Source organism: Carcharodon carcharias, chromosome 18 (genome assembly GCF_017639515.1).
Source record: "Carcharodon carcharias isolate sCarCar2 chromosome 18, sCarCar2.pri, whole genome shotgun sequence".
NCBI classification, from domain to species: Eukaryota; Metazoa; Chordata; class Chondrichthyes; order Lamniformes; family Lamnidae; genus Carcharodon; species Carcharodon carcharias.
In genome coordinates this window covers 105973683-105986603 of record NC_054484.1, presented here as the reverse complement: position 1 = coordinate 105986603, position 12921 = coordinate 105973683, and the positions used below count along the sequence as shown (strand labels likewise).

At 40.5% G+C, this 12921-nt stretch overlaps 1 protein-coding gene across 2 annotated transcripts in view; it reads left to right on the top strand.

Annotated features, from left to right (window-relative positions):
- The window catches only part of mospd2 (motile sperm domain containing 2), a 94985-nt gene that overhangs the window by 45889 nt on the left and 36175 nt on the right, over window positions 1-12921 (top strand). For both annotated transcript variants that reach the window (XM_041211037.1, XM_041211038.1), the window contains exons 10-11: window positions 7297-7388; window positions 9620-9716. In XM_041211037.1, coding sequence (XP_041066971.1) covers window positions 7297-7388; window positions 9620-9716 — 189 coding nt within the window. The remainder of the gene's footprint in view (window positions 1-7296; window positions 7389-9619; window positions 9717-12921) is intronic.

Sequence of the window (12921 nt, the reverse complement as noted above, 5' to 3'; positions counted from 1 at the left end):
AAGTATTGTGTTCAGTTTTGGGCACCACATCACAGGAAAGACGGACTGGCCATGGAGTGGTTATAGTGCAGATTCCCAGAGAAAAGACTGGAGTTTAAAGGGCTAAATTATGAGGCTAGGTTGCATAGGCTTGGTTTGTATTTCCTTGAGTTTAGAAGTTTTAAGGGATTGTCAAATCAATGTTTTTTGTTTCAAAATGGTAAAGGGATTCAGTAGAGGAGGCATAAAGCAGCTATTTCCTCTGATCCCTGAACAACTGTGATGTTAGGAGGCTTTTTTTATTCCACACAAATAGCAGTGGATCTTTGAAACTTTCTCTTTCAAAACGATGTAGACCTGAATCAATTGAAACTTTCAGGACTGTTATTGATGAATTTTTGATGGATTACAGAATTGAAGGATATAGATCAAAGTCAGGTGAACAGAATTGGGGTACTGATCAGGTAATCATCCATGATAGAATGACAGAACAGGCTTGAGGGGCTGAGTTACCTACTCTTCCAATACTTTTATATTCTCATTTACTCAGTCACTCATGTGTATTCCCTTCTTCAAACAGCAAAACTTGGTTTGTAATATACCGGGCTGTTTCTATTGATGGCACTTGCCCGCAGGAAGGAGTATGAGCACAAGTTCATATTTTTACTTTGGCTCATTAACATTGCATAGTTTTGTAGGCTACCTTGATAGATTGTTCATCTCAAGCATTCCCAATTGTGCATTGGAAAGGATTATTGGGGCATGACCACTCACTATTTATTGCATAGTTATTTTGCATTTTATAATCTTTTATCATGACAAAATATATCTCCCTACTTGCTGTCATGAAGCTTTTGCTGCATTCCTTGGGCTCCTCCACTCAAAAACGAAATTTCTATTTTGGTTTTGTTGTGTAGACATAGCTAATAGTTATGAACAATATAACATAACATTGAGCATCTGCCATAGGAGGTGAACAATATGTTACAGCAGTTATGTGCTATAAGAGTCTGCATATGAGGTCTCTTGAGGTAGTCCTAAATAGTGTGTTGACTTTTTGTAATGTAATCTGTGTTGTACAATTGCAGATTACTATACTTGCAATCCAAGTAATCAGTCATTGAACTGTTAATTTTAGAGACATTGCTAACTAGCTATTGTATCTACTTTCTGCTTTTGCTCATTTTTTACACTTGCCTTTTTCCTAGTGGTTTTCTTTTGACTTCCCTGGGCCATAAATCCATACCATTTGCTGCTCATCTCCTGGGAAGGATTAAATGCTAGTGAAGTAGCTGCTAGAAGTTGCACAGTTTCAGTTTGTGGTGATCACAATCAGGCCCATTTGATTTTTTTTTATCTTCCATTGTTTGGGGCAAACAAAACAACTGCCCAGTGCCTCTTTAATGACTTTGTCTTACGTTTTCCAAACCCTCCACCTCAAACTTAGGAAAGTTGTTGTATCTGGAGCAGAACCTGCCAGATTCACCCATATGTTGAGGACTATTGTGTAACACTGCTAATTCCATTAATTTCCATTATTTATCATGGGATATGTTGAAACAAAGCTAATGGAAATTCCTGTGCAATCTTTTGTACAACCCTGATATAATCAGTCTTCTGCTTTTACACTCCTATGACCAGTAGTTTAATAGTGCTTGTTAATGTCATTACCTTGGTTCGGGAGATCAGGATGTAGAATCGGTTTGGGTGGAGATAAGGAATAGTAAGGGGAAAAAGTCATTAGTGGGAGTAGTCTATACGCCTCATAACAGTAACCACAATGCAGGACAAAGTATAGAAGAAAAAATATTGGGTGCTTGTGATAAATGGGGCGGCGCAGAGAACTGGAAAAATCAGATTGGTAGTGGTAGCCTGGGTGAGGAGTTCATGGAATACTTTCGAGAGAGTGTTTTTTTTACAGCAGCACATTCTGGACCACATAGAGTGTAATGTCGCAGGATTAATTAATGACCTCCAGGGTGAAGGCACCCTACATAGCAGTGACCACAATATGATTGAGGCTGGGATTTTCTCTGGGGAGGTTGGGAGGGAAAATGAAGGTGTGGGGGTGAGGTTGGGGGCTATGGGGTAATGGGAGAAGGCAGCAACTGGGGAGGCATACGTAAGAGGGGCAGGAGGTGTAACGGTGAGTGAACTTTACAACCAGCTTGAAAGGGCGAAGAATGGATCTAATACCAGTATTTTAAACTTAAATAAGGGAAACTATGGGCAGCGTTTTCCCCTACCCATCGGGGGAGATGGGGGGGTGGGGGGCATGTGCCACTGTCGCATGAGGTGGGACATGTCAATTTCTTTGACTTAGAGATTTCATACAAATTTTAATAACCTCATGAAACCTTACCCTGGCCGTGGATGAGGTTTCATGTTTTTTCAGAAGCCCGCCAGGGCTCCTGGCTTGCCCGTCAGCCTTTAAAGTTGGACGGGCAGGCCCATTAATCATTTTAATGGCACCAATAGGCCTTTGACAGTTCAGGCACGCAGCCGAATTGCAAATCTAAATGACATGGGGTGACGTCGGGATGCATGCCTGACATCACCCCACGTCATTTTACATGTCGGTGAGCGGGCCCCACCTCCCCGCTCGCCGATCGGAAGATACAGCCCTATGTGGGCACGAAAGCTGAGCATGTTGAACTGAGATACTAGGCCAGGAGGTAGAGCAATAGAAAACCAGTGTTCTGAAATATTCCAGAACACTCAGAACAAGTATATTCCTACTATAAAGAAAAATTCTGAGGGAAGACCCACCATCCGTGGTTAATTGAAGAAGTTAAGGAAAGCGTCACACTTAAGGAAAAAGCATATAACTGCGCAAAGACGAGTGGCAGGTCAGATGGTTGGCCAGAATATAAAAAATTGTAGAGAATAACTAAAAGGTTAATCAGGAGAAAGCAATTAGAGTATGAGAGGAAGCTAGCTAGAAATTTTAAAAATGGATAGCAAGAGTTTCTACAGGTATTTTAAAAAGGAAGAGAGTAAGTAAAGTGAGTGTTGATCCTCCAGGGAGCGACAGTGCGGAGTTAATATTAGATGGTAAGGAATTGGCGGATAAAATGAAAAAATGTTTTGCTTCTGTCTTCACTATAGAGGACACAAAAAACATTCCAGTAATAGCTGTAAATCAGGAGGTGGAAGAGAGAATGGAACTTGGTGAAACTACAATCACAAGGGAAGCGGTATTGAGCAAACTGATGGAGCTGTGGCCTGACAAGTCTCTGATGGACTTCATCCTGGGGTCTTAAAAGAAGTGGCTAATGAGGTAGCTGATGCATTGGTGTTAATTTTCCAAAATTCATTAGATTCTGGAATGGTTCCATCAGACTGGAAAGTAGCAAATATAACCCCTCTATTTAAGAAATGAGGGAGGCAGTAAATAGGAAAATAGAGGCCAGTTATCTTGACGTCTGTTGTGGGGAAGATGTTAGAATTGATCATTAAGGAGGTTATGGCTGGGCTGTTAGAGAAACTCAAGGTAATCAGGAAAAGTCAACATGGTTTTGTGAAAGGGAAATAATGATTAACCAATTTATTGCAGCTCTTTGAAGGAGTAACATGCGCTGTGGATGAAGGGGAGCCTGTAGATGAGCTGTACTTGGATTTCTAGAAGGTGTTTGATAAGGTGCCACATTGAAAGGCTATTGTGGGAAATAAAAGCTCGTGGCAAAGGGGGTAACATATTAGCCTGGATAGAAGATTGGCTGGCTGGCAGAAAACAGAATATGCATAAATGGATCTTTTTCTGATTGGCAGGATGTAAAGAGTGGAGTCCTGCAGGGGTCACTGTTGGGGCCTCCATTTTTTACAATTTATATTAATGACTTAGATGAGGAGAGTGAAGTCATGATAGCTAAATTTGCAGATGACGTAAAGATAAATAGGAAAGTATGCTGTGAAAAGGACATAAGGAGGTTGCAGATGGATATAGATAGGTTGAGTGAGTGGCCAAAAATCTGGCAGACAAAGTATAATATTGGAAAATGTGAAGTTGTTCACTTTGGCAGGAAGAATAAAAAAAGTCGAGAATTATTCAAATGGAGAACGATTGCAGAATTCCAATTCTAGTGCATGAGTCACGGAAGGTTAGTATGCAGGTACAGCAAGTAATTAAGAAGGTTGATAGAATGCTATCCTTTATTACAAGAGGAATTGAACATAAGGATTTTTTGCTTCAGTTATGCAGGACATTGCTGAGACTACATCTCAAATATTATATGCAGTTTTGGTCTCCTTATTTAAGGAAGGATGTAAATGCATTGGAGATGGTTCAGAAGAGGTTTACTTGATTATACCTGGGCATGTTGTCTTATGAAGAATGGTTAGACAGATTGGGCTTCATTCCATGAGCTTAGAAAGGTAAAGGGTGACTTAATTGAAATATATAAGATCCTGAACAGTATTGACAAGGTGGATGTGGAAAGGATGTTTTCTCTTCCATGTGAGTCCAGAACTAGGGGGCACTGTTTTAAAATTAGGGGTTGAGATTTTTTCTGAGGGTTGTGCGACTTTGGCAGACTCTTGTCAGAAGGCATTGGAGGCGGGGTCATTAAATATTTTTAAGATGGATGTAGATTGATTTCCTTGCCTAACTAGCGGGGGTGGATGGGAATGTGGAATTCAAAAGAGGCAGATCAGCCATGATCTTATTGAATGGCGGAGCAGGCTGAAGGGGTCGAATAGCCTACTTCTCCTATTTTATATGCTTGTATTAGGAATATGATAGCATGATGGTTGTTACTGGACTGGTAATCCAGGGGCCTGGAATAATGATCTGCAGACATGAGTTATTTAATTCATTAATGAGATGTGGGCCAGCATTTATTGCCCATCTCTAATTGCTCTTGTTGGGAGGGAGTTCCAGGATTTTGACCCAACGACAGTGAAGGAATGGCAATATATTTCCAAGTTCGGATGGTGAGTGGCTTGGAGAGGAACTTCAAGGTGGTGGTCATATCCTACCACGGCAGCTGGGAAATTAAATAAATCTGATATAAAAAGCTCGTGTCAGAAATGGCAATGTTGGCTTTCTTTTCAGTTATGTGATTATGTATACTCATCCTGTAGTGCTCTTGAATAGTTTAGATTCTTTTTTTCCAAACAATCAGTATGCAGGGACGTTGCTGACACCCATAGCAACAGTAGTGATCATTTTTCATTAACTAATATTAGAATTTATTTTCTGTTCCCTATATGTTTTGATTTCAATATTTACCCACAATTCTTTACCTCTGTTGCCACCTGAAAAAATTGGATATTTAACTTTGATCTATATATTAAGCTACCATATCGGACAATAAAATGAGATGCCATATGATGCAGTGAGTGTGTGTTTTTCTTTGGAGCAGTGTACACTTCAGTTTTCATGTAAAAACCGTCGCGAATGTATAGTTATAATGTTACTGATTTTAAGGGCAACTGTTTTAAAGGTACATTATTTAAAAAAATTCAAACCATTAAATTGAGTTTAAAAGCCCTTTTCAAAATGGAGGTATGGACAGACATCTTGGTGCCTTTCTGTGTTTGGTCAGACCTTATCAGACTATTATCTGCAGAATTGATCACAGAGTCATTAAAATGCAAGATTCCCCACCCCTCACGGCTTTCCACTGAATCTTCTCTCAAGGCTAAAACAAAAACAGAATTACCTGGAAAAACTCAGCAGGTCTGGCAGCATCGGCGGAGAAGAAAAGAGTTGACGTCTCTCAAGGCTCCTTAGCTTCTGAGAGAACAGGAAACAGGAAGGTACTTCAAAGGACGTCAACATAATTAACCTCTACATTGGAGAGACCAAACGCAGACTGGGTGACTGCTTTGCAGAACACCTTTGGTCTGTCCGCAAGCATGACCTAGACCTCCCTGTCGCTTGCCATTTCAACACACCACCCTGCTCTCTTGCCCACATGTCTGTCCTTGGCCTGCTGCATTGTTCCAGTGAAGCTCAACGCAAACTGGAGGAACAGCAACTCACCTTCCGACTAGGCACTTTACAGCCTTCCGGACTGAATATTGAGTTCCAACAATTTTAGCTCATGAACTCTCTCCTCCATCCCCACCCCCTTTCTGATTTTCCCCCCCCCCCCCACTTTTTTTTCCCCAATAATTTATATAGATTTTTCTTTTCCCACCTATTTCCATTATTTTTAAATGTATTTCCATCCATTGTTTTATCTCTACCTTTTAGCCTATTTCAATCCCTTCCCTTCGCCCCACCCCCACTAGGGCTATCTGTACCTTGCTTGTCCTGCTTTCTACCCTTAATTAGCACATTCCTTAGATAATATCACCACCTTCAACATCTCTTTGCCCTTTTGTCTATGAAAACTTTTGGTTATCTCCACCTATCACAGGCCCTCTCTCCAGCTCTACTTGTCCCACCCCCCTTAAACCAGCTTATATTTAATCTCTTTTCAATTTTTACTTAGTCCATATGACTCTTCAACAGAATTCAAAACGTTAGCTGTGTTGCTCTCCACAGATGCTGCCAGACTTGCTGAGTTTTTCCAGGTATTTTTTGTTTTGGATTTCCAGCATCTGCAGTTTTTTGCTTTTAACATAATTAACTTCCCTGCTTGGTGAAACAATGGCTTATTTGGCATTAACATAGCAGCCATTTGGTTTGGTTGTGATAATGGCAGGCTGAGAAAGCCACTTTGTGCAGATCCCCCAGGCAGAGCTCTGAGAGATCTCATCAGAGGGTTCTTCTCTCTTGCTCTCAACCCTGCTTGACTTGCTGCATCCACCCATAAAGGTGAAAACCAACTAACTGACTGCAGAAGCTATCACAGCTGCTTCAAATTCAACCCTCCACTCCGGACAACCAATATTTCAACTGCAAGCTACAGAACTGCAATGATGTCTTAAGGGAATGAACTGAATTTCATCTTTATAAGTATCTTTTATCCTTATTTGCATTTAATCTTTGTATCTATTCAGTTAGTAACTTAAGTAACTTACATCAGTAGTTTTGTAATAAACCTTTATCTTGCTTAAGACTAAAACTTTGCTGCTGGCTATTTTTCAGTTGAACCATTTGTACACTTAAATGGAGGGCTACGCACACATTCTTAGCTCATGGACCTTTTGAGGAAACACTTTTTATGTAGTCATGACAAAACTCTGAATTGGTTGCTCCTAATATATTTTCTCATAATGTATTTTCCTACAGCTAGTTTTTGTGCTTTGCTTTAGTTTACATTTACTGAATTAGTTATAGAATGAGAGTTCAATTAGATGTGATGAATGCAATGCGCAATCTTTGTCTTTGGTAAGATGTGAATTTCTTTATTTTCTTACATATAGGTTTCTTTCGATGACACCGAACGGCCAGATTCAAAGACAAAATCAGCAAAGAAACCGCAAACAGTATTCAGGGGATCATTGCTACACATAAGGTATTTCGGTTATATTTATATCATGCATTCTAGCTCACCTCCTGTAGTAGTGCATTGTTTAAAACTGTGTGTGTGCAGGTAAGGCAAAGTTATGAATGTTAGTTATGAGTCCTGATTGATAGAGATTGTTAAGTGAGTGATGGCCGTGAGGTGACTGAGTGGTGACTGAGGCTGGTGCAATTGCTGGGATATGGCATTTGAACATATGTTCACTGACCTTGACCACTGGGTCATTGACCTTCTTACTGTACTACATCCAAGCCCTTGAGACTAGATTCCTGACATTGACCATGAAAGTCAATGGTTCCACTACCTTCTGAGAGTTTCTGGAGGGCCTCCAGGACCCTAGTGAATAGATGACATCCCTGTTGCTCTCTACCTCCTGTATCAAGGCCATCTGTACACTCTGGAACATCTTGGCGCCTACTTTCTTCCATGTTCTGTCTTTCCAGGTCAAGCTCACTTTTACAGTGACTTCTAGCACTTAGTTCAGCCAAAATGCATTTCCCCTTCAAAAGGATCACGCTGACTTTAAGTAGTTCAGAGTTAGTTTTAAGCTCCTGTTAGCCCCCCTCCATTTTGCTTCGCTTACTCGTCTGGCAGCCACTTAGCACTGGCTGTAAGCTATGGTCATTTAACATGAATAGCAGTCTGAGGTTTGTATGTTGCCTGTTTCAAAAGCAATGGGTGCAGGTTAAACGTGCATCACAATCTCCAAGCCTATTTCAGGGACTATCAAATTTTATGGCCAAACATTTTAGCATTGGAGATGTGTGCAATTGCAGAAATCTGACTCTGGAAAGTGGAATATTGACTTTAGAAGTAGATGTACTACAGTATTTGCAAATTGTTATAATATTTACATATAGGATAAATGGTTTAATAATTCTGATAAAAACAAAAAAAACCGCGGATGCTGGAAATCCAAAACAAAAACAGAATTACCTGGAAAAACTCAGCAGGTCTGGCAGCATCGGCGGAGAAGAAAAGAGTTGACGTTTCAAGTCCTCATGACCCTTCGACGGAACTTGATTTCGAGTCCAAGAAAGAGTTGAAATATAAGCTGGTTTAAGATGTGTGGGGGGGGGGGTGGCGGAGAGAGAGAGAGAGAAGTGGAGGGGGTTGGTGTGGTTGTAGGGACAAACAAGCAGTGATAGAAGCAGATCATCAAAAGATGTCACCAACAATAGAACAAAAGAACACAGGTGTTAAAGGTGATATTATCTAAACGAATGTACTAATTAAGAATGGATGGTAGGGCACTCAAGGTATAGCTCTAGTGGGGGTGGGGAGAGCATAAAAGATTTAAGCATATTTTAAAATAATGGAAATAGGCGGGAAAAGAAAAATCTTTATAATTTATTGGAAAAAAACAAAAGGAAGGGGGAAACAGAAAGGGGGTGGGGATGGGGGAGGGAGCTCAAGACCTAAAGTTGTTGAATTCAATATTCAGTCCGGAAGGCTGTAAAGTGCCTAGTCGGAAGATGAGGTGTTGTTCCTCCAGTTTGCGTTGGGCTTCACTGGAACAATGCAGCAAGCCAAGGACAGACATGTGGGCAAGAGAGCAGGGTGGAGTGTTAAAATGGCAAGCGACAGGGAGGTTTGGGTCATTCTTGCGGACAAGTAATAATTCTGATGTCTTTAAGAGAATAAATCTTGAACAATTATCTCACATGTCGATGCAAACTCGATGGGCCGAAGGACCTCTTTTGCACTGTGATTCTGTGTGAATTAACTTCAGACTTCTGATCTAAACTTAGATTGTTGTTGCAAAAGCATTGCTAGTTATGTTGTGAAATACTTTTTGAGGAAACACGGAAGGAACTTTCTATCCCTTTTCATATATAGCAAATTGAGAGTGGCAGGGCAAAATGAGTGATATCCTGTTGTGGTAATATGTGGGTATTCATATCCTACATCTCAGTGCCTTTATTTCTGCAGATAATTAGAGAAAAGTGGGGGGTTATACATTAATGGTATGGCTTTTTGTCTGGTTGTTTTAATGTACTATGTAAGTTTGCAACCTTAGCTTTCATCTTGAGGTTTTGTAGATCTATGTGTTGAGCTTGGAAACTTCCATGCATGGTACGGAGAAATTGAACCAGAACATAACTTGTATGGTGAAGAGATTTCTATTGTACTAACTCTAGTATAATCATTTACTGTGTCCAAATAGAATACTTATTTTTCAAACCGTTATACATATTAACTGTTATTTTTGTTTTAAAAAGTCCAGCTGAAGATATTCACTTTGGCTCTAAAGAAAGTGGAGAAACTAAATGTTTGATAGTTCTGACCAATGTGACAAAGAACTCTGTTGCATTTAAGGTAAGCTCGTTGGTTTAGTAATCACTCAGTTTCCGGAATCCGAATCAATCATTTGTGTTAAACCATTAAGAAGCTCACATATTTAATTACCAATAAAAGCGAACAGTTTTAATTGTGTAGTTATGGAATTTAGCAGAATGGGCCTATATTTTCTGAAATTTAAAAGAATGAATGGTGATCTCAATGAAACTTATGAAATTCTGAGAGGTCTTGATAGGGTAGATGATGCGTCACTGTTTCCCCTAGCTGGAGGGTCCAGAACTGGGGGTTATGGTCGTGAGATAAGGGGGAGGCTATTTAGGTCTGAGATGAGATGTTTCTTTATTCAGAGGGTTGTGAATCTTTGAAATTCTTTACCCAAGAGGTGTGAATGTTCAGTTGTTGAGTATATTCCAGGCTGAGATCCATCGGATTTTTTTGGATGCTAAGCAAGTTGAGGGATAGTGATGTCGAGGTGTGAAAGTGAAGCTGAAGTAGAAGATCAGCCATTCTTTGCTGTTAATTCTATAATAGTAGAATGGTAGAGTAGGCTCATGGGTCACATGGCTAATTCTGCCCCTATTTCTTGTGGTAATTGGCTATATTTCTTGTGAAACTGAAGGTATTTAAACAATTCTTGTAAAAATCCATATTTCTCCCTAAACAATTTTTGTTTTTTCCATATAAACTGTGATTTATTCCAAATAAAAGTGTGAGAATATGATCTGGTCACAAATGTACCATGATTTACCTAGTAAATCCTAGAGATAACAACATTTGAAAAAAGTCTTACATTTGCATCTTTCTCCACCACGGGATATCCCAAGGTGCTTTTATAACCAATATCTTTAGAAATGCATCCTCTTTGTAATGTGGGAAATATGGAAGTTTGTACACAGCAAGGGCCAACAAAAGCAATGTGATAATGGCCAGGTAATAGAACCATAGAAAAGTTACAGCACAGAAGGAGGCCCATCTTGTCCATGCCAGCCCAAGGACACCCAGGTGCCCTTTCTAATCCCACCTTCCTGTACCCGGCCCACAGCCCTGCAGCTTACAGCACTTAAGGTGCAGATCCAGGTACTTTTTAAAAGAGTTTAGAGTTTCTGCCTCTACCATCAACTTGGGCAGCAAATTCCAGACACCCACTACCCTCTGCGAGAAAAAGTTCTTCCTCATGTCCCCCAACCTTTTACCTCTTATCTTGAATCTATGTCCCCTGGTTCTAGAATTCTCCATCAAGGGAAACAATTTTATCCTGTCCACTCTATCTATTCCCCTCATAATTCTGTAAGCCTCAATCAAGTCACCTCTCAGCCTTCTTTGTTCTAAGGAAAATAACCCCAACCTATCCAATCTCTCCTCGTAGCTACACTTTTCTAACCCTGGCTACATTCTTGTAAACCTCCTCTGCACTCTCTCCAGAACTATTACGTCCTTCCTGTAATGTGGTAACCAGAACTGCGCACAGTACTCCAGTTGTGGCCTCACCAGTGTTTTATACAATTCCAACATTATATCCTTACTTTTATATTCTATACCTCCACCAAAGAAGGAGAGAATTCCATATGCCTTCTTTACAACCTTGTCTACTTGAACTGCTGCCTTCAGGGACCTGTGTACTTGTATGCCAAGATCTCTCACTTCATCTACCCCTCTTAGTATATTCCCATTTATTGTGTAATCCCTGTAACTGTTTGACCTCCCTAAATGTATGACCTCACACTTCTCTATGTTAAAATCCATCTGCCACTTTACCGCTCACTCCACCAACCCATCTATATCATTTTGGAGATTATGGCTATCCTCTATACTATCCACTACTCGGCCAATCTTTGTGTCATCTGCAAATTTCCCAATTGTGCCCCCCATGTTCACGTCCAAATCGTTAATATATAACAAAAACAGCAAGGGTCCCAACACCGAGCCCTGTAGAACACCACTTGAATAAACTTTCCATTCGCAAGGGCATCCATCGACCATTACTCTTTGTTTCCTGTTACAAAGCCAACCTTTTATCCAGTTTGCCACATTCCCCTGAATCCCATGGGCTTTTACTTTCCTGATCAATCTGCCATGTGGGACCTTGTCAAATGCCTTGCTAAAATTCATGTGCACAACATCCACTGCACCAGCTTCATCAACCCTTCTTGTCACTTCCTCAAAGAATTCAATCAATTTTGTGAGGCAAGACCTTCCTTTAACAAATCCATGCTGACCATCCCTGACTAGTCCATGCCTTTCCACATGACAGTTAATCCTATCTCTCAGGATTGATTCTACTAATTTGCTCACCACCGATGTAAGACTAACTGGCCTGTAACTGTTTGGCATTTCCTTTGATCCCTTTTTAAACTACGTTTGCATTTCTCCAGTCCTCCGGTAACTCCCCTGTATCTAGTGAAGATTGGAAAATCACCCTCAGAGCATCTGCTATCTCCTCCCTGACTTCCTTCAGCAGCCTCAGAAACAATCCATCTGGCCCTGGTGACTTATCCACTTTCAAGGATTTCAACCCTTCGAGTACTTCCTCTCTCTCTATGACTATCCTGTCCAGTATCTCGCAGTGTTCCGCCTGGACTACTATATCTACATCCTCCCTTTCCTTTGTAAACATGGAGACAAAATATTAATTCAAACCTTTCCCACAGCCTCTGCATCTACACACAAGTTTCCATCTTCACCTATGACAGGTCCCACTTTTTCCTTAACTAACCTTTTAGCGTTAACATATTGGTAAAACATCTTTGGGTTATCTTTAACTTTACTTGCTAATTTGTTTTCATGCCTCTCTTTGATTTCCTTATTTCCTTTTTTACTTCGTCCCTGCACTTCTGTATTCGTCTAGGCTATCTGCAGTGCTTAGTTCTTTGTGCCTACCGTATGCATTTTCTGTTTGATTTTCCCCTATATTCCTCTAGACAACCAGGGGGGTCTAGATTTGGCAGCACCACTCTTATTTTTGTATGGGACATGTCTACTTTGTATAATTAGGATCTTGCTTTTTAGTGATTCCCACTGGTTTTCCACTGTTTTATCCTCCAGCTGTGCTGTTCATTCTACCTCAGCCAAGTCCCTTCTCATTTCTGCAAAATTTGCCTTTCCCCAGTTCAAGACTTTTACTCCTGCTTATCTCTGTCTTTTTCCATGGTAATGCTAAATCTAACTGAATTGTGATGACTGTCCCCGATATGGTCGCCAACAGTCACTTCACCCACTTGCCCTT